The 23,336-nt window shown below is 42.1% G+C and overlaps 1 protein-coding gene across 1 annotated transcript in view; it reads left to right on the forward strand.

Moving 5' to 3' along the window:
* LOC308083686 (uncharacterized protein) overlaps positions 1 to 12,437 on the forward strand; it is a gene marked incomplete at its 3' end in the record, with an annotated part of 68,153 nt that extends 55,716 nt beyond the window's left edge. The window contains exons 5-7 of the mRNA XM_080426000.1: positions 6,654 to 7,137; positions 11,522 to 11,588; positions 12,428 to 12,437. Of these exons, the coding sequence (XP_080282126.1) occupies positions 6,654 to 7,137; positions 11,522 to 11,588; positions 12,428 to 12,437 (561 nt within the window). The remainder of the gene's footprint in view (positions 1 to 6,653; positions 7,138 to 11,521; positions 11,589 to 12,427) is intronic.
* Positions 12,438 to 23,336: the final 10,899 nt, after the last annotated feature.

Genomic DNA, 23,336 nt, shown 5'->3' on the forward strand with positions numbered 1-23,336 from the left:
TTTGTTTCACTAATCACCTGCATTAGGAGGATTTCTTTATGAAATTCTTGGGGGGATGGCACCAATCCCTCCAGCCTCTCAGTAGGTGTCCTTCCTTGCACTCTGACCTGGTGGCATTGCTCCATCCTCTCAAAACTTAACCCGTCTCCTCCGCACAGAATGGGCACTGGTTTGTCCTTGATGAGTGGCACATAACCATGAAGGTGATCTATGATTTCAAGGACACCAGCCCTTGAGCTCGGGTTAGTTTCCAGAACTCCCAGATGCACCTACAAATTACATGGTATTACACAATTATGACAGACAATTAAAATAAATTGATGTAAATATAAAGAATGGCTTACTAAAAGTAATATCTATTATTAACCTTGATAACATTCTGCTATATTTCAACATTAACAAGTTATGTGGAATACAAGAACTTACTATAGTGCATCTCTCTCGCATCTCATCGGAGTACTGGTGAGGGATGTGCCGAATAACATAGTTCTTTATGTCTTGCAGAGCCACAAGGTTGTCTGCCAAGATTCGCATGACAATTATGGTCATTCTGTCCTTGAACTCGGTGAGCACCTGAAATTATTACAAGTAATATTGGATTACTGATTTGCCTACAATTATTTCAAGAAAAAAAACGATATTTCTAACTTTTGTGGTATTCTTTATGATTGTATTAAAGACTTTAATACAATTGTAATATAATGACTAGTTGAGTGAGAAGTATCTAAAACCAGACAACAAAAGACCGATCAGCTCAAACTTATATTGAATATTAAAATAAAGATAGATTAACCCAAAACAAGTAAGGTAAAACATAATGAGATACAATTCTGGATTCATATGGCTAAGCGCCCAAACACATACAGTAATCACCCAAATACATTTCATACAAGTCTCTGGAAAAATGAAGACTGGGAAGCATAGACAGACAGACATCAGGCTCAGATAAGCCTGATAAATCAAGTTTAATTCACCTCTGCACTTGGGAGCAACATCAGTGGGGAGATTTCACCAGATGTCTTGCGAGGACCTTCTAAATGCCGGAAGTCCACTTTGTTTGTGTGGGCAAATTGCATTGACCAGAGGAGGAACTTGTTTGCATGGTCCTTGGTATGGTGTCGAATACAATTACATTACTCAATACTTAGTGCTGTAAATTAATTGCATGACTCATGTAATTAAATTGATATGTATTACAAATAATAATAATAATGTACAGTATCACTGTAATTCAATCAAAGGTGTATTAATTTGAGATTTTAATAAATAAACAATAATATATTAAATTACTTGAATATTGTCCCAGCACAAGGAATATGACATCTTCTCTCTCGGTGGGGTGAACTGCAGCCGGCGTCTGCTGGAGGTGATGGTTGGGGTTTTCTGAATAAATAAGACAATACCCACAAAATACAACATTAACCAGTGCTGTATATTTCATAACATAATATACACATTTAAGCCATACTTCACAGGTAGCCTACAGACAGGAGAGGGGATTCAGAAAGAGAGGTGACGGTTGGTCTGAGCCGGGTGGGGGGTACACTTAGCATTCTCTTTGTTTTACCTGGGAGACAGGAGGTCTAGGCCTGTGTCTCCCATCCCCCCTTCCTGCCTCATACAGTTGCAAATCGAATCAGGGATTCAAAGTGGGATCTATTGTTTGTCTAGGTGGGGTCTCACTTTTCAGGGCTGACACACCCACACATGCATCTTCTTTAGATCTCAATGTGACCACTGCTATATAGAGGGGATGTATTGGTAACTTTGTGTGTGTCACTCAGAGGCCGTGAGGCTGCTGAGAGGACCTCAGGGTCCATGGAAAGCTGTTTTGTACTGTTTGGTACTATGAAATAAATTGGAAGCAAGAAACCTCACTGACTGGAGTGATGACTCAATTCATTCTACAACCCTTCATTCACACCACTGGAACAACAAACTAACTACAATATGGCGTTGTTGGCAACTACAAAAGTGCAGTAGAACCTTTAAGTCTGTGGTTTTCAGATACCACACCAGTCAATGTAATAAATGTGTTTTCATTCTTTCAATGTCAGCTATACGTTTTTATTTATTAAATACTGTTAGTAGAAATGTTATAATACCTCAACAGCAGCTTTCCATTCCATGATCTGGGCATCATGTCCACTCCTAATTCTATCAACATGCCCCCGCGCAGAAATCTTCGATTGGCTTATCCCAAGTGCATTGAACATCGTAAATACACTATGGGAACAACCTTGTCGCCAGAGTTCTACCCCTACACAAGCCTGGATGAAGTAGTGCCTCATACATGATGTGAATAACAACATGGAAAGGACCATCCCCAACCTTTGGTTAATGACCTGCTGTGCCTCTTCCTCTGTCTGTAAGCTTTAGATTAAAACATATATAAACAGTAATTAACAATTAATATATTGCGTACATACAAAATCAGATCTGTCACAGTAATGGGAAGAACTGTATTGATGTCATCTTACCTTGCATTTTGCCTGCCACCCGCAAACTTGTGTGTCCTGATATCGGCTGCCTCAGGGAACATTGACCTCAAAAGCATCATTGTCACTGGAGCCTTTTCATCTCCCCAGACCAGTGTGGCATCCCAGGAGAACTTTCTGATGTCATCCACAGTGGGTTTCGCACAAAGTGGCCCACTGGTGTCTTTCAGCATGTATTTTCTCTGGCAATTAAAAAATATGACAACATGACACTCCATAAAAATGAAAATATAATAAATAATTAAAATATAAAATTTTATTACAAATAGCAATTAGATTGAAATGATGTAAATTGGTCTACAGTACAAACTAATAATAAAATACAGTTTAACTAACATACCATAAATTCAAATAACAACATCATTAAAGTATGCTTACCCCCTTAGTGACTGTCTCACACAATGCCTTTATCATGGCATACTTTTTTTGCTTCTGAGAAGGATGCGAAACCCCTCAGAAAATCGGTTTTCTTTTAGAAGTTTTATCCCTTTGGCCAAGGGATCGTGTCTTTTCAGTGGTGATTATTTTTGTTCTCCTGTCGATGACAATAAAAAGGGTGTTTTGATGGGGTTACCAGCTGGGTTAAGACGTATCTTTTTGGCACGAGGTGACTTGCTGGGGGTCATGGGTGGGCTCCTGTATTGGGTATTGGTTGATGTTTGACATTCTGTACTGTCCGGGTTCTGGTTGGGGGTCCTGTCTGTTATTTTGGTCGTCGTCATGGTGGGGGTCCGGGGTGGGGTCTTGCTTGGCATCCTGGTGGGGGTCCGGGGTGGGGTCTTGCTTGGCATCATGGTGGGGGTCCGGGGTGGGGTCTTGCTTGGCATCATGGTGGGGGTCCGGGGTGGGGTCTTGCTTGGCATCATGGTTGGGGTCTGAACTGAGGTCTTTGGCATCATGGTGGGGTTCTGGGGTGGGGTCTTGTTTGGCATCAAGGTGGATGTCTGGGCTGGGGTGTTGGTTGGTGTTTTTGGGGGGGTCTCCAGTGGGGTCCTGTTGGGGGACGTGGCTGTAATCTCGGTTAGAGTCATGCTCTGCATCTTTCTCAAAGTACTGCCCACAGCCACAGTCCTCTTACATCCCTTTCTGTTAGTATATCTTTTTAAATGCATAGTACATTTATAACAAATTTAATTCAGTCTATCCACATTGGGGAACAACAGACTGCATGTTGTGGGACTGGCAAGGTTTGCTAGTCTATGTCTGTTGTAGCCTCTCTTTCTTTTGGTGATATCACCACTACAATTGCTGCATTTGGACATTTCGTCCTCCATTACCTGCTCAGGCAGCTCAGCCATGATGAAGCCTTGTTTGATCTTTATCTTGATCTCTCTATATATATATTTACTAGAGGTCCGGGCGCCCCTGCTAGCCGCGCACGGGGATCTAGCGAGGGCGCGCTTATTTTGGGGTACCAAAATCGTGGGATAAAAATGTCCCCAAAAAAAGTTTTCAAAAAAGATATATATAAAAAAATACATGAGGGACCCCCTGGGAGTGTTGGGACCCCCACGGACCCCCGTGAAACATCGCGGACCCCTTCGGCTGAGTTTTCTTTTTTTCATGAAGGTGGTTGCTTGTTTCTGGCGCACATCTGGCAACACTGACCGGTCTGCTTGTCTTTTGACAACGTGGCAACCCAGGTGCCGAGTCGTGTGTTGTTGTGGGGAGATTACAATAGCGGCTGCGTGGTGTTGGTTGTCTTTGGGATGTACATGGCACGTGAATGACGGACATATTACCGTGAGTGTGGTGTGATAGAGACATGACTAAAGTGAAAGCAACGGCGTGGGTCGAACAAAAAGGTAAGCAAGAGCGGGGGTTGAAGCGAAGGACGCGCGTCTGTTGTTGTGGCGATGCAGAGATTTCAATGGCCGCCGCTTCGTGTTGTTTCGGCTGTGGCCGTCGGTGTTCGGTTGTGCTAACGGTAAACGGTGCGAAAGTGTTTCCCCGTCCGGTGTGGTCGTAATGTGTGAGTAGAATTAATTATGTTCCGTGGAGGCAAATGTGTAGTGACCAATGAGAAGTACCCTACACCACCCGTAAATTCAGCGTGCACGTTGTGGCTGGTGTTGTGGTGACATGTCATATGTAGTTGTTGTGTTTAGTCCAAATCAATGCCGTGGGTATGGCGTCAGCGGCAAGAGGTCCAAATGAATGGACTGGGTGTGGCGTCAGCGGCGGAAGTAGCAATTCTCCGATTATATAATTAGATGGGTGTGTGTGTGTGTGTGTGTGTGTGTGTGTGTGTGTGTGTGTGTGTGTGTGTGTGTGTAAACAACGTGTACTAACTCACACAACGGCCGACACAACTCTGGCTTTGCAATGTCTCCACACTTCCAACCAGGAATAGCAATGGCATGCAGATGCAAATTCAAGTCTGGTTAATTGAACTCGATTGTGATTGATGCTGAGTGATAACAGAAATGGCAGAAAATGCTAATTATAATACAATTATAATGAAAGAATAAAGGAACAACACAAATAACAAACTACAATATTTTATATCAAATATTTTATTAAAAAAAGTATTTATGAAATTATCAAATTATAAGGCACGTGTAAAATGATGCAATTTAAGTATGTACAATTATTTATGGAAATGATACCAAATTTAATATTAATAAACACTGTGAGAGTTGGCGAGGAGAGATGTGCGTCATGCGTAATAGTTTCAGGTGCAATTCACTCCGCAACCATTAAGTGGCAGTGGTGAGTAGGTAAAGCATTGGTGGGGAGAAAAATGAAGTTGTAGAAGATAAAGTTTCTCTGTCCGGTACGTCGGTTTATTTCAAGGCACAAAAGTATATTTTACAGAGTAGGTGGGGTGCTGAGAGGCTTCCCACCTCCGAGAATAGACTTTTTTTTTTTTTTTTTTTTTTTTTATCCCACGATTTTGTAACCCTATTTTTTACACCCAGTGCCAATTGTCTATGTAATCCTGGGCACTACCATCCCTCTGCCAACCTAGGGAGGCCAGGGCCGAGCTCATGCTTCATTCAATGCATGAGAGCCAACTGACCTTCTTGTCACCTGACAGGGTAGAGTTTCCCTGGTTGGACGTAGCGCGTGGAAGGAACACGTTATTCCAACCAGTTCCTTTCCCCTCCATCAGGCGCCCCGGCTGACCAGGGGGAGGCAGTATAGTGACCAGGATTACTGCATGTTTTTGTGAGGGTACCTACCCAAGGAGACACGGGGAGAACATGCAAACTCCACACAGAAAGGCCCTTTTGCCAACCCCACCTAGGGTATGGGCACTGATGACGCGGAGGAGAGAACGCGCCCACAGCGTCCCCTGCGGGACTCGAACCCAGGACCTTCTAGCTGTGAGGCGACAGCACTATCGACTGCGCCACCGTGCCCCCCTAGAGTAATCAATAACAATAACAGACAGCTGTCTGATCAAAGACTCAGAGCACCTGCTCATATCAATATGCGCTGCTTCATTTGTGCCATACCCAACATGACAGCCATGTAAACAAACACGCAATGTCATTTATAGCCAAACATTGCTCTTAAGAATGTATTTGAAAGCATTTGAAGGGAGAAATAGACAATGCAGTTACCAAAAATGTATTCTATTTGATCAACAAGTCCTTGTTTTCTGAGGCGACACTGTATTGGACGCAAAAAAAAAGTTCTGTGGAACTATGCACGAAAACTAATTTCACCCACTTTTTTACTTCTGTAAACCTGTGATGTGACAATAAATTGGTTCCCAATGGTCAATCATTTACCTGGGGATTCCCTGGGAGAACCAGCTGTGAGAACCAATGCATAATGAACCCTCTGGTTTCTGAAGCATTTAGTCATTTTCAGGATAGTCTTCAAACTCGCAGCAATATCAAATAATAAATAAATTCTATATAATAAAAAATATGTCAATATGGATCAATATGGACAAAAACATATTTTTTTTGCCATTTCGTCTAGCCCTACTGAAAATGATGGGGAGAACATTGATTAAAATTAATTCAATCACCCCAGGAGTGGGACGGGATTGGCATAGATTTGGTCAAATCTATGGCAACCGAGTGGAATACTAACAACTTGGAATGAGAAACAGACATTTTTAATTTCAAACATTCAGTGCTTTTCTCTCATTTCATCTTTTTTTTCCCCCTAGACTTCGTAGCTGTGTTTACAGAGGAGGTTCCTGCTGAGCAGCAGGAGAGGAGCCCACATCTGGTCCAGGAGGAACCACAACCTCCACAACATGAGCAGAGGAGCCCCTGTCTGGTCCAGGAGGAACCACAACCTCCACAACATGAGGAGAGGAGCCCCAGTCTGGTCCAGGAGGAACCACAACCTCCACAACATGAGGAGAAGAGCCTCAGTCTGGTCCAGGAGGAACCACAACCTCCACAACACGAGGGGAGGAGCCCCAGTCTGGTCCAGGAGGAACCAGAGCCTCCACAGATTAAAGAGAATCCAGAGGAGGCTGATGGTTCAACATTGACATTACTAGCAGTAAAGAGTGTACATGATGATGAAAATGGAGAGACAGAGCCTCTAGCTGGAACCTCAACTGAATACATGAAAACACAAGCTAATGTAGAGGACTGTGGAACATCACCACCAACTAGTGATCGCCGGCCCCTCTCTTCAGACTCTTCAGACTCTGACGCTGAAGGCAGTGATGACTGGGAGGAGACCAAGGAAGGTCAGTCAGCTTTAAACTCACTGAAATCACACAAGACACAAAATGTGGAAGGAGACAGCAACAAGATGTCTCAAGACCTGAAAACTACCCCCATGAAGAGTCACACAGGCAAGACAACATTTTGTTGTACAAATTGTGGCAAAATATTTAATCAAAAGAGTTGTCTGAAGAGACACACAATGATTCATACAGGGGAAAAACCCTTTACCTGTAGAGTGTGTGGCAAAGGCTTTATTCGATTGTATCATCTAAAAAGACACTCAATGATTCATACAGGGGAAAAGCTCTTTACCTGTGAAGTGTGTGGCAAAGGCTTCATTCAAATGTACTTTTTAAAAAGACACATTTGTGGAAATAGCAGCAGTCTAAAAGGTGATCGAAAAACACGCATGAGGGCAGAGCCTCTAGCCAGCACCTCAACCGTATACATGAAAACACAAGCTAATGTAGAGGACTATGGAACAGCCTCTTCTGAATCTGACGCTGAAGACGGTGATGACTGGGAGGAGACCAAGGAAGGTCACGCAGCTTTAAACTCACTGAAATCACACAAGACACAAAATGTGGAAGGACAGAGCAACAAGATGTCTCAAGACCTGAAAACTACCCCCATGAGGAGTCACACAGGGAAGAAAAGCTTTAGTTGTAAAGATTGTGGTAAAATGTTTAACTTCACGGATCTGAAGAGACACATGATGATTCATACAGGGGAAAAGCCTTTTACCTGTGAGGTGTGTGGCAAAGGCTTTATTCGAATGTATCATCTAAAAAGACACATTCGTGGAAACAGAGGTTGTCTAAAGCGTGATCGAAAAACACACATGAGGACCCATACAGGGGGAATACCCTTTATTTGTACAGTTTGTGGCAAAGGCTCTAGTTCAATGACTAATCTAAAAGCACACATGAGGACTCATACAGGTGAGAAGCCCTTTACTTGTAGAGTGTGTGGAAAATGCTGTAGTCGAAAGGGTGATCTAAAAACACACATAAGGATTCATACAGGGGAAAAGCCCTTTACTTGTAGAGTTTGTGGAAAATGCTTCCGTCGAAAGGGTGATCTAAAAAAACACATGAGTACTCATACAGGTGAAAAGTCAGTTACTTGTAACATTTGTGGCAAAGGTTTTATTTGTCGAGATCACTTAAAAAGACACATGAGGACTCATACAGGGGAAAAGCCCTTTACTTGTACAGTTTGTGACAAAAGCTGTTGTCAAAAGGGCGATCTAAAAAGACATATGAGAACTCATACAGACTCAAAGACATAAGTCATATATACTAAAGAGGATATTATTTTGTTTTTGTCATTGGATTTGAATGCATACATTCAACGTGATGATTTGACTCTGACTTAATACGAATTTCACCCACCTTGACAATAAAGTTGAATCAGAATCTGAATTATATTAATTCAATGCATTTTTCTCTTCGGGATTCTGGGCTACTTTGGCTGTTTTCCATACGTTTGATTTTCCCTTCATATAGCATATACAAACGTTTAAGGTTTCATGACGTTCAGTTTTACCACACATTAAAAGTCTTTGTCATGGTCCTTCAAACGTGTATAGAAAGTTTTAACAAAAAATTCCACTCCATTGATCCATGGCAGGTGTTTTTCTCTCACATTTCTAAAGCCTTTTCAACTGTAATGAAAAAAGAAATCTTTGCCTGCGGGTGTCGCTGGTGAGGGATTTTGCCTGTCAATCATCGCCTCTGCTCCCCCCCCCCCCAAAGGAAAGGATAGGGGAGGGGAGGGGCGAGGAGGAGAGTGGGCGGGATTAATCGGATGTGACCTCACTGCCGAAGGGCCAAGCTCAGATTACTTTTCAGCCTAATTATTCAGAAAACCCCAGACCACAGAAAATCCACTGAATGTTCAAAGATTTTTTGGGTGTAATTGAGGTCATAAACCCCCCAAAAAAACATTTTAAAAAAATGAATGTCATAGAACCTTTAATGTACCAATATTTGGTATCATTCTTCAGCACAACTTAATCTATACGACCCAACACATTGTTTCACGTTGACATACTGTTTCAACATATTGGACCACAAAACACACAAAAACATTAAATTGGATTAGAAAAATGCAGTGTATGTACTTGTAAAAAAGCACAAACATGCTCACCATTTTTTGTTGAAGGTTGAAAAAAGTATATATTGGTTGCTCTAGTGAATATACAATTGTCAAATTGAATTTCAATCTATATATTTATTGCCTACAAAAAGAAAACGGGTGTAGTCTATTTTGGCAATTTATTTATGTTTTTGATTTTGCTTTAATATATACATACTAGAAATATAAACCTATAGCAATGTTTGGTCAGGTTATCAGCACAACATCACCTATGTGACCTCACAATTATTATAATTTTTTACTTTGAAATACTTTCTCAATGTATTTGACACCATAGCACACCTAAAGTATTTAATCAGATTTGTAAAATGCTTTGTTTGATACTTGTAAGAAGCAGTGGTTTACTGTGGATTGTTTGTCACACTCACACTCACATGTGCACGCGAGCGGTTTAAATAGCCTCTTTAATATTTAGGCCTATTTATTAACCCAAAATATTTTTTTTATTTGATTATGTTTACTTGCATAATTGGGATACGTTATTGTTGTCATATGCATTTACCTTGCAGACTCCTGTAATTTAATTCATGAATCCATCAGCCGCTGTTATCCAAACGTTCTCTCTGGACAGCTTCAGAACATCTGACAGTAGACTATGCCTACACCTACAGTACTTAGCAGGTCTCATAATAGACTATTGATATCCATCCAGCCAGGGTCATTCCTAGTGTTGGGACTAACGCGTTACAAGTAACGCGGTACTGTAACGCCGTTATTTTTGGCAGTAACTAGTACTCTAACGCATAATTGTTTTATTCAGTAACTCAGTTACCGTTACTACATGGTGCATTACTCCGTTATTTTTTATATAGTATTTATATAGTTATATATACAACGAGGAGAACAGAGACTGAAGTACAGTACTTGAGTAAATTTACTTATTTACTTTACACCACTGTGTCACATGCGGAGACGCGCTGTGGGCGTGTTTGTGTTTACTAACAAGACTGTCATGGCGGCGGCGAAGCCCACGTCGAGTTTCTCCGCCTGGAGATATTCTCACTATTTTACTTTTGTTGAGCACAAAGAAAATAACGTTTTAGTTAAATGTAAGTTGTGTCCTGGCGGGTCAAAGATCTTATCTACGGCTCACAACAGCGACAACGCTAGTAGCTAAGAGTAGTAGTGCTACAGACCCAGACTCATCCGACGCCACTCCACCTCCACCTAAGCAACAGCGTCTGGATTTTAACCGAGGGAATGGGACTGCTAGCCAGGGAAAAGTTGATAAAGCCATTGCACGGTATGTTGTGGAAATCATGCAGGCTATTTCTACAGTGGAGTCACTGTATCTAACTTAAAACATTTCAAAATTATGCTACAGTACAACACTTGAGTATATGTACTTCAGGTGTCATCATTGCCATGCTGGCTTGTAGTGGACATTTTTGTAAAAACTCTGTTTCTGCCATGGACATACAAAATGAGTAGAGCTAGGCCTAAATGACCATTACAGGTCTTAGCTGAGAGGGAATTCGAAAAAATTGTTCACTTGGTGACAAGTTTTAGATTTTTGGCATGGTGTTAGGTATGGGCATAAGGTTTTCAAAAACCACCGCAAGCAAGTTGGGATCGACCCCTAGTGGTCTGCTTGCAATGATTCCAATACTAGATAGGTCAGTATGGTTGAAAATCCAAATAATTGAAAGAAAATATTTTTCAATGCATTCTGTTACTATTGGGAATGCTAAAAAGGATACTAAAAATCTAAGAAAATCTAAGTTGTGGAAAGGCATTATTTTCAAGATGGTGTCCGTGATTGCTGACGGGAGCTTAAAATGGCTATGAACTGGGAGGGAATATGTAAAAAAAAATCATACAAATTGTGCACTTGGTGACAAGCTTTTGATTTTTGGCATGGTGTTGAGTATGGGCATAAGGTTTTCAAAAACCATCGCAGGCAAGTTGCGATCGCCCCCTAGTGGTCTCTTTGCAATGATTTCAATATTGGATTGGTCAGTAGGCCTATATGGTTGAAACCCCAAATAATTTATAGATTTTTTTTCAATGGATTCTGTTACTATTGGGCATGCTAAAAAAGCATACCAGAAATCTAGGCCAATCTAAGTTGTGGAAAGACATTATTTTCAAGATGGTGTCCGCGATGGCTGCCAGTAGCTTAAAAGCTTTAAGCTTAAGAAAAGCTTTTTGAGCGTGCTAAATATTATACTAAAAATATGTATTCAAATATTTCACGCACTTGCATATGTGGTACAGCGAAGTCCAGCTCGGTGGCACTTACAGTTGCCCTTACAGGCAACCACACAGCCACAGTGGAGGATCAGTGAGTATGCCTTGCTGACATCTTCCAGATCTATCCAATATGGCACCCATACTGTCAAGTTCTTTCACGGTTCAGCTCCAAACCCAAGACAAGGACACAACTCAGTCTTAAACTCAATCAACTCCTTTATTTTTTCCAACTCTTATATTTCATTTTTGTTGGTTTCTTTTTGTTGATTGGTCAATCATAGTCAGGTTGTAAACCTTAAAGACAGAAAAAAAACAAGGTTTAACAACATTGCCGTTTTACAACAAAATTAGGGTATTTTTTAAACAACTCATATCTCCAAAACTTCGGGTTTCAAACAATAAATCTTTTAAAACAATAAATGTCCTAAAACAATTAAAGCCTTTAGGCCAAACAAAAGTGTCTTTAACCAATTAATGCCTTAAACAAGTTATTAAAGTCAATATTTTTAATTAAACATTTTAAATGAATTAATGTCAAATTCATGAATTCCACATTTTAGTCAAATAACCATAACATGGTAATTTCATGAATTTTCTACATTTTAAATCATTAACAGAATTTTTAACCTTTTTAACTTTGTATTATTTAGCATTTCACTTTTCTTTCCAAACACAAAAAGAGGACAATGCTACTTAATGTGTGTGCAATGCGGCAATGTGTTCCTTGATTTAACCTTAACCAGTTAAACATGAACACATTGTAAGCCACATTTTAAACACATAAGCAGTATTGCAAAACAAAGTAAATAAAACCAGTTCACCGACCATTGGCGTCTTCGGGCTGAACTTCTTTGGTAGAACTTGGAGTTTTCCTTCTCTCCTCTCTGAAGTGTGTTTGTATAATGACTGAGCACCTCCATTCCTTTTCAGGTGCTTCTGATCAGGTAATGAGCGGCCATTTTGCTGCTGCATTCTGGAAAATGTAGTGTAGAGCAGGGGTGTAGTTTTGACTATACATGGGCCAGGAGGAAGAGGATTGGCACTAGGCTCTCAGCACTAAGTCAAAGCTCCCTTTCTGAGTCTTGACTTGACACCTCCCACTTGAGCTCCTGGTTACTGAACCCAGCTAGCCAAACAATGTCCCCAACAGCAACATTCCTCTCTCTTGTGTGCCACTTGCTTCTGACAAACAGGTTGGGACCTGCCAACTGACACCACTTCTTCCAAAACTTGTCCACCTCTGATTGGATGACTCTCAATCTCTTGTAAGGGTAACCTTCGAATTGGAAGTCTCCTGGGTCACCTCTCGAGCAGGCCCGTCCCAACAGGAGAGAGTTTGGTGTGATGTACTCGACACATCCCTCTTGGATTTGTGCCCTTGCGTCTATAGGCCTTTCATTGGCCAGATTGGCTGCCATGTACACAAAGGTCTGAAACTCTCCCCAAGTAAAGGCACCATCACCGCCCAGGTTCTGCAAGGCTCTCTTCACTGTCCTAACAGCTGCCTCTGCTGCGCCGTTTCTGTGAGGTGAGTCAGCCGGATGGATCTTCCAGGACCACTTAGTGCCATGCTTGGCAGTCTTCTCCTCCACTCCTGACCTTTCTAGGTGTTCCAGGAACTTGTAGAGGTCCACTAGGGCAGGTTTGGCCCCCACAAAGTTTGTACCTGGGTCCGACCAAACCTTTCTTGGATGCCCTCTCAGTGATGTAAACCTTTTGTAGGCAAGCAGAAATCCTTCTGCTGACAGGTCACTGACAATGTCAGCATGGATGGCTCTGGACGCCATGCAGCTGAATACAATTCCCCAGACTTTGAGCTTCACTCTTTTCTTCACCTCGTCTCTGATTTCGCAGGGCCCAAACAGGTCCATGGCGGTGAACTCAAATGGAGCTGCTGGTTCTGCCCGCTCTGGTGGGAGGTCACTCATTATCTGTTGACATTGCTTCGCCCTTGCTTTTCGACATGTCACACAGCCATCTATTACTTTCTTGGCTATCCTTCGACCATTAATCACCCAGGCTTTCCTTCTCATCCTCAAGAGAGTTCCTGCCACTCCTTCATGATTCACATTGTGGGCCTCTCGAGCCAGCAGCGTAGATATCCATGCTTCATACGGAAGAACAGGCACTGCAGCTTTATCTTCACTGAAGGACTGGATCCTGCCTCCACAGACGAGAAGTCCAGACTCTTTGTCTTTGAATACGACTAGTCGGTTGATGGTTGTGTCGGGGAATGTGACATCTTTCTGAGCTGCTAAACAGAGGTCTCTGAAGGCATACTTGCGGTCTTTGGCATTAAGCACTTGCGCTCTGGGCTCTTCATTTGAAGGTTTTGCCTCCCACTTTGCCTGCTTTGTGGCCTGGCTCCACTTCTGTTATTGGGAAGGGAAGCAGGGTCAATTATCCAAGGGTACTTCGTGTCCCAGTGTGGTGACTTGTTATGTTCATCCTCCATGACATAGGTGAGGCCCTCTTTTATGATTTCAAGTTCCCTTTCTTCGGATAGAGTCATCTCCTTCCCTCCAGGTTGACAGTTCCCACAGCGACATCCACCACACTTTGGGTCACAGGCTGCTCCGATGCTGTCCCACTTCCACCACTCTAGGAAGTCTCTGTGACTGGCAGCTGTGTACTTGGCCTCAACCATGGCGTCATCTAGGTGAACTGTCTCTATTCTGAAGGGGCCCTTAGCAGGGATCTCCTCATACTTGACAGCAGCTGTTCTCATAGAACGAGCGAAATGAGTCTCTGACTTATGTGCAGCCACATGTATTTCTTCAAAAAGATCAGGGTGTGCTCCGCCCACAGTTTTTCCTAGAGGGCCTTCCCACAAGACAAGGTCCCCCACAGCTCTCACCCTCTGTGGGGCAAGTCTTCCTTCTCTGTGACTGATGAGCAACTCAATTTCCTCAGGTCTCTTCAGCTCCTCAAGTGCGACTTCTGGGAAGAATCTTCTCAGCTCCTCAGGTCTGACTACCCGGTGAACTTTTGCGATCTCATTCAGGCCATAGCACACAAGTTCATGAGCCCTCTCCGTTCCCTTGGAGGTTTTGACTCGAATCCTGAGAAGATATCTCCTTGTGGCTACTTTAGTCGTCATGCCACCGACTCCATGCACAACTAGTGTGATCTCTTCACTCCTCAGCTTCAACCTGTCGGCTGCTTGATGGGTTATGTAGTTGGTGTCTGACGCCAGGTCCACCAGGGTTCCAATCTTCTGGCCTGCATTAGCAGTCACTTCCATCAACATCATTAAAACAGGAAGCTCTCGCAGTCCACTTTCCTTTAGAAGACCCATCTGGTCCTTTGTAGAACTTCCCTTGGAGGTCTTGTTGGTGAACGCCTTCCTGCACCTCTCTGCTACCTCCGGGGAGAGTTCGCTCAAGAACCTTTCCTGTTCCTCTGTTAGGTAATTCTTGTTCCTGCTGTCTTTCCGTGGCTTCTCAGTGTCGCCTCTCTTAGCTTCTCCTCTTGGGTTTGGGCAGAGAAAGAAGTGGTGATCTGAGGAGCCATCCCTTCTGCAGTCTTTGTTCTTGCAAAGGTAATAATCTTTACAGCCGTCATCATTTCTTCTATGGCACCCTAAGCATTTCCTGCATGCACCAATCTTCTTAAGAGCCGTCTCCTTTTCTGACAGCTTCAGTCCTTTGAATTTCTTGCAGAAGAAAATCCTGTCTTTGTGCTTCTCTTCTCCACAGATAATACATCCATCCCATCTTCAGTGTCATCTTTCTTTGTGGTTTTGGTGGAGGCATATTTCCTGTTACCTTTCCATTCTGCTTTATCATATCTTTCGGACTTGTCCACTATCCTCAGGTGATCCAGTCTCTCAAAGATATCCTCCTGCTTCTTGAGGAATGTGAGCAACATGTCGAAATGGTTATCTTGAGTGACATTATTGTTGGCATCAACCATGAAGACAAGCCAGTCTCTCTTCACGAATTCAGGAAGCTTGCTCTCAATGGACTTTACCACAAGTGGGTTCTTGAGGGCACCAGTATTTCCAAGATCAGTAAGGTCTGAGAGGGCTTTCTCTACTGTCTGGATTAGGTCTACCACTTTCCTTGGCTGGTTTCCTTTCACAGGTGGGATTTTCTCCAGCTCTTCAATGATTTCCACAGCAATGGTGGACTTATTTCCATACCTGTTTTCCAGCACTCTGAATATGTCTTCAGCTGTGTTGTAGGTCGACAGTCTGAGGTCTTTGGCCATCTTCTCATCCATGCTGTCAAGGAGCTGGATCTTTCTGACCTCTTGTGAACCAGTCGGCTCTCCCTGCCTTTGCAGGCTCTCCCAGTCTTTCTTCCAGCGGTGGAAATCTCTCCTGCAGCCACTAAAGGTAGGCAGTTTAGTTGGCTTCATTTTCACAAGCGGCATAAAATGTCTGGTTGGTTCTGTCTTAACCGTGGGGGCTGCTGGAGCCTGCCTTTCAACCGTCCGTGCTCTGGCAAACTCAGCTTTTCTAGCTTCGAGATCATTGCTGGCCTTTTTCAGGTCCTTGATATTCTTCCTGAAGTCACTGCCTCCTACTGTGGGGATCCATGGCTCCCAGTCTGACAAAGTTTTAGATGCCCCTTTGATTAGTCTCTCGATTAAAAGTAGATAGACTTCAAAGTTTTCACAATTAATGCTTTCCACTGGTATTGTGAATGCATATGCACACGCCTTGTCAGCTTCTCTGAATGCAGCGTCCATCTCATCTAGTCCGTACTTGGTCCAGATGTTGGTTTGGACAAGCCTTTTTACTTCATCCAACCTTTTCTCACAGTCGCTGGTGACCGTTTCAAGGTATTTTTCCTGATCTTCATCAAGTTGTGCCACTTCATCCTCCTTTGCCTTGGCTTCAACCTCTGCTAGTAGCCCAGACCTGAAATCATCATTAGCTTCAATGACCCTCCATGCATCAGCAGATAGCTTTGCATATTCTTCTCTGAGCTCTAACTCATTTAAACCGTCTGCTTTCCTGCTGAGGTAGTTGGCCTGCCTGGTGAAGCAGCTTTTTGCGACAGTCCTCTCCTTCTTTAACTGATCCATTGTTTTGCCAAGAGCATCCTCCGCCATTTTTGATCAGTGAGAGGTTTCCTTCCTTTTCAGGTTGTTGTTTCTTTATCCTGGAAGTTGAGTATTGACTTTCACAGGTTTCTTAGTTGTTTCCGCAACACTTTATCAGCTCCCTTTGCTAGACTTTCTGAAGCCTTTTATCTTCTTGTCCTGTTGCTGGGCTGCTGGTTTACAACTGTCAAGTTCTTTCACGGTTCAGCTCCAAACCCAAGACAAGGACACAACTCAGTCTTAAACTCAATCAACTCCTTTATTTTTTCCAACTCTTATATTTCATTTTTGTTGGTTTCTTTTTGTTGATTGGTCAATCATAGTCAGGTTGTAAACCTTAAAGACAGAAAAAAAAACAAGGTTTAACAACATTGCCGTTTTACAACAAAATTAGGGTATTTTTTAAACAACTCATATCTCCAAAACTTCGGGTTTCAAACAATAAATGTTTTAAAACAATAAATGTCCTAAAAAAATTAAAGCCTTTAGGCCAAACAAAAGTGTCTTTAACCAATTAATGCCTTAAACAAGTTATTAAAGTCAATATTTTTAATTAAACATTTTAAATGAATTAACCAGTCTAAATGAATCAACCATTTAAGTCCTTCAAATGGAATAAAGACATATTGAAAAATAGCTGATCCACAAGCTCGTAGATCAGCTCTTTTTCACTTGCATTTTAAGCCTTTTTAACATGTCAAATTCATGAATTCCACATTTTAGTCAAATAACCATAACATGGTAATTTCATGAATTTTCTACATTTTAAGAGTTTTAAATCATTAACAGAATTTTTTACCTTTTTAACTTTGTATTATTTAGCATTTCACTTTTCTTTCCAAACACAAAAAGAGGACAATGCTACTTAATGTGTGTGCAATGCTGCAATGTGTTCCTTGATTTAACCTTAACCAGTTAAACATGAACACATTGTAAGCCACATTTTAAACACATAAGCAGTATTGCAAAACAAAGTAAATAAAACCAGTTCACCGACCATTGGCGTCTGCGGGCTGAACTTCTTTGGTAGAACTTGGAGTTTTCCTTCTCTCCTCTCTGAAGTGTGTTTGTATAATGACTGAGCACCTCCATTCCTTTTCAGGTGCTTCTGATCAGGTAATGAGCGGCCATTTTGCTGCTGCATTCTGGAAAATGTAGTGTAGAGCAGGGCAGTAGTGTAGAGCAGGGGTGTAGTTTTGACTATACATGGGCCAGGAGGAAGAGGATTGGCACTAGGCTCTCAGCACTAAGTCAAAGCTCCCTTTCTGAGTCTTGACTTGACACATACTTTGCTTCTGGCATTCCATTCCCAACCCCATTCACTGGGGTCTGGGATCTTGGGAGCTTTGGAGAGGGACAGCTTCCAGACAAAAGCTGCAGTGTGCAGAGCACATTTCCCTTGCTGGAATAAAGCGTGTTGGGTTGGGGGGATAGAATCCAGGGATTTGGGGCTATGGTTGAACAGGAGTTTCCTTGCTTCATTCACTGAGACTGCACTGCAATTCTTACTGTACATTCCAGTGTTCAAGACGTTGTGCACTGATTCCAGTGTGAGGCTGAACGGGTCTTGGGTGATTGCAATGAGGGTGTCTGTGACTTCAGGAAAGGCTGCCCATGCATTCCATGCAGTTTTTTTGGCCAATTCCAAGCATTGCTGATACAACGTTGCACCCTGTGAACGCGTGGGGGAAAAGCAGTTTTTGAGATCCCAGCATTTGTGAGATGTGGTGGATTGGGATATCTTTATATGCCTCCTGGAACAGGTTGATGGCCAGCACCACCACATCACTATCCACTGTCCTGAGGTAGGCCTTGGTGTGACCTTGCTTGGCAGCATGATACACATGGAGCATCATCCGTGTGTCTGCTTCTTCTTGCTGACAGTGACAAGGCTGCTAGGTCAGTAGGGTTGTTGCTGAGTACAAGGTCTGCCTTTGTTGTGAAGAAGCGGTACTGTGAATGAACTGTTTTCTCCTTAGGTTCCTGACTGATTAATTGAATGAGCTGGTCTTTATTATGACTGTAGGCTACTGTTACACCCAATGTGACTCTGTCCTTATTGGGCTTTGTAATCTTTCCTCCAAGGAACAGGCAGTTGTTGAACATGGACTGGTTTTATTACAAAAAAGTGTAAAACTGAAACACAAAATACAGAAAAGTAGCTAGTTACAGGTAACACAAACAGGTAAGCATTTTCAGTTATGTGTTAACTAAACAGGTAACAAACAAAAAGGTAGGTAATTTCAGGTTATATTCAAGGTAGGCAGATGCCTCAATTTCACCGGTACACTGCAGTGCCATTCGTGGCAATAAAGAACACATACAAGTTTAACATAAGTCACAATATGTCTAAATATACATTTTCACAAAGTTGGGTGATATGCCTACTTACTTATTTTGCCTCTCAAAAGGATGGAAACAACTGATGGCTATTTTTTTTTAACATTCAGTCGTTCATTCTCATTTCAGAGATTTTCAGAATGGGCGTGTCTGAACAGGCCATTTCAGAATGTGCAACGCAAGTGATGTCACTTGCGTTGCAATGTTAAATGAAAAGTGCCCGAATCGCTCCGAAACTTTTTCTACCCCCCCTAAGTGGGGGTCTACGAACAAATACTTCGGCCTCGGATTTTGGCTCCGCCCCCCGGAAGTGGGTGAAACAGGCACCTCAAACACTTGGTGGAATTGTTCAAAAATGTTCAAAGTGTTTTTTTTTCGATTTTGTATTTTTCTTAGATGCTTCCTTTTATGCAGAATTTTTTTTTTTTTTTTTTTTTTTTTAATATTTTTTTTAATTAACAGACAGAATTGCTCAGTAGCCCCCCCCCTGCCCAAGAGGACGTTTTGGTATTGCAGCTGAAAGTGCTGTATAAGCCGGAGACAATTGACTTGGGATGAGTACATCTGAGTGATGATTTAGGCTCAAACCTTTTGAAAAAGGTTTGAGGGACATACACCATATGATATTAAATATCAATATATTTTTTTTAATTCATGGTGTAGATCCTTTAAAACAATCTCTCTTGTTGTTTACAAGGGGAAAAGGAAGTCTGGTCACCTCCTTCAGCACATGTAAGCTGCAGCTCCACAACACAAACAGCGCCCCCTGAAGACAGGGAGGTACTAAACTTAAAGGAAAAAGGAAAAACTATGCCCCCTAGAGGCAGTAATGAAAAAATAAGGAACATGTTCCGTTACAATGACTATCTATGAGGAACTTCTGCCATTGGGCTCCCTTTGGCAGAGGTATCTTGGCTGAGACTCACGTTCGGCACCCTGCAGTCCCACCCCGCCTTGACACAAGTTTAGGATTTGAGACTTGCCTCTATATATGGGTCCCAGACCGCATCCACTCTTGTCGTGCTGTCTGTTATCAGGCTCTGCAAGTATGGCAGAAAGTGCATCTGTGTGTACTCCCCAAACACCCCTGCACACTGGGTTTTGATGATGTGTGTTACTGCTGCCATAGCTTGGTGATGAGAGCTGTATTAGCCTTGGCAGACCCCAGCTTGTCAGCACCCTTCTTCAGATCCACAGGTGGCCTGTTGGTGAATGTGAACAATTTGGCCCTTTGAATGACATCAGATAAGGGTTTGGTGGCTTTTTCTATTCTGTCCCTTACAAACTCCATGAACATGGCTTTGACAATCTTCAGAGCTTCCCTAAGGCAGTTTAAGATCTCAGGGTCCATGACCTCACCGGTGTCTAAGGTGATGAGATCTGGACCCATTTCTTTGAAGGGGTTGACAACTTAATCATCCTTGACACATTCACATAGCCATTTTAAGCTCCCGGCAGCCAATTGCGGACGCCATCTTGAAAATAATGCCTTTCCACAACTTAGATTTTCCCAGATTTTTAGTGTGCTTTTTTAGCATGCCCAATAGTAACAGAATGCATTGAAAAATATTTTCTATCAATTATTTGGACTTTCAACCATACTGACCTATCTAATATTGGAATCATTGCAAGCAGACCACTAGGGGGGATCCCAACTTGCTTGCGATAGTTTTTGAAAACCTTATGCCCATACCTAATCTCTCAAGAACAGATCCATTGCTGCGCGAGAATCTGTCGGTAGCCGTGTTGACAACCCGTGCACATTGGCTACAAGTGGGCGTGCCATCAGTTCAGGAAATAGATAAAATGACCCACATTTATTTTTTAAAGTGAAATATCACTTTAATACATGTTTCAGCAGGACATAACCAGTGTAGATTTAACAATGAAACATGGTATTAATACATGTTTCAGTAGACAAAACCAGTGTAGATTTAACAATGAAACATGGTATTAATAAATGTTTCAGTATACATAACCAGTGTTGATTTAACAATGAAACATGGTATTAATACATGTTTCAGTACATAAGTGATACATTGTGACAATGATGATTTCACTCATCAACTCTTTCACACATCCATCTAAAAGTGGAACAACATGGGTGGTCCATCCATGCTCTATCCCCGCTATTAGTATATAAAACACAGTCTTGGTCTCCTCCCTTGTTATCAGGCTGACCAGGCCACCAGAACCTGTAGAAATAAAGAACATTTCATTCATTACAATACAATACATTTACAACAATGATTCATTTTCTCTCTAAATATTTAGTTTTTTAACCTTTTAAACCCTGGAGTCTCTATTTGGGGCATGTTACTATAGATGAACATATTGTGAAAAGTATTGACAATATATCTGAACACATTGAGTGCCAAACACGAGAATCTTCGTGTTTGCAAATACACCCGTTGAGTGCCATAAACGAGAATCATTTTTTTTTCCATTATTCATTGCCACAAGGGGCGCTCTAACGCAACTTAGGAATGATCTTAAGACCCTTTAAAATGAAATGGACGGATGTGATGTCAGCCCAAAAAACGTCACTTCCGTCCGCTCCAATGATAGGATCTTGAGAAAAAGTTCCATATCTCCATACTTTTTTACAGTGGTCAAAACAAGCCATTTTCCGACGGGCGATCACTCTGCAATGGCGGATCGCGGTAGAAATATTATTGTTCCAGTCGTTAGATGGGACCCTCGGCCATCGCCCAGACACCCTTTGTTTACATCCGGGTCCTCGTGGTGGCTTCAGCAGCTCTAAAACGATCGGCGTAAACGGTAAGAAACACTGGCACTGGATGTACCCTGTTTTAAAAAAACCTCTGGCACTCGATGTGTTAAGTGTTTAATCCTGACCTCAAATGATAATGTAGATATTAGATATAAATGAACTGTCTGTCTGTCTGTCTGTCTGTCTGTCTGTCTGTGATGTGCGGGCCGACCGGTCAACAGTCAACACACAGGAAAAAAATAAAAGAGCATTTTGGTACGTTCTCTCCCTCCTGTTTTCCTTAACTCTCTCCCTCTCCCCCCCCTCTCTCTCTCGCTCTCTTTCTCTCTCTCTCTTGTATGTCTTCTCCAGAGAGATTGATTTTGCAACTATAACACAAGATTTGAACCTGAGTCTCCCGTGTGGGTAACCAAACCTTATGCGCTCAACACACACACACGCACACACGCACACGCACACGCACACGCACACGCACACGCACACGCACACACTACCTGTTTTGCTTTGTTGTTTATGATGATCAGGGCCCTATTCCACGAAAGGTGAATTAAATAAGCCTGGCCTTAAAGGAGTAGTTCACCCAAAAAATTACTTATTTTCTATCAATTGCACACCCCATGAAGCCTTGAATCCATGGATTTATTTTTGTTTTTGTGGCATTCCTAAGCCAATAATTTGATTCCTGTCTCCTGCCGGCTAATGTATCCGGTAGGAGACACAAAGTAGATTATTTGTGTCTCCTACCGGATACACACCCGGTCATCAAATTATTGGCTTAGGAATGCCACAAAAACAAAAATAAATCCATGAATTCAAGGCTTCATGGGGTGTGCAATTGATAGAAAATAAGATTTTTTGGGGGGTGAACTCCTCCTTTAAGTCAAATCCAGGCTTGACACTGGTTTATTCAGATCCGGGGAGAAAGCGTGGCAAAGTATTGCAAGCACACACAGAGTGTGTGTGTGTGTGTGTGTGTGTGTGTGTGTGTGTGTGTGTGTGTGTGTGTGTGTGTTTGCGACGGGACGGGACGGCAACGGAACGCCCTGGGACGGGGGGTGACTGACAGGGGCCGCGACGCGGGCCGCACGAAGGGGGGGGGGGGGGGTTGACGCGCAATAACCCCACATTTGCAAGACCACTTTGGTAGAGGTTTGGGTTCATCATGATGTAACTCCAAAGGTGGACAAGAAATAAAAAATAATTTCTCCATTGATTAGAAATTGATAATTTAAAATATGCTCCTCATTGACTTACATTCAGTGAAGAGGCTCTTTTAAACCTGTAACTAATAATTTATATATATATATATATATATATATATATATATATATATATATATATATATATATATGTCAGACATTTTTTATAATATTAAAAAAATCTGTATCTGTAATATATTATCAAACATCTAACAACAATATGAACTATAGTGTTAACAGAGTGACGATGACATATCACATGAGTCATTGTGAAACAATTATGATTCATGGCCACACACTATTTCAGTAATATAATTAATTTGATTATATCTTATTGTATTTATTTCATTTTATTTGAATGCAGGGTCATTAAAATGAGTCCATATACAAACACATGTTTTGAATTAACTGTGGAAAAACTTGAAGAACAAGGCACTGGATTAAGTAAGCTTGGCTGTTAGCCTGCTCCTGACCAGGCTAACTTCACAGCTAAATTGCCATGGTAACTAAGCTA

The sequence above is a fragment of the Gymnoscopelus braueri genome (assembly GCF_963280865.1).
Source record: "Gymnoscopelus braueri genome assembly, chromosome: 4".
NCBI lineage: Eukaryota > Metazoa > Chordata > Actinopteri > Myctophiformes > Myctophidae > Gymnoscopelus > Gymnoscopelus braueri.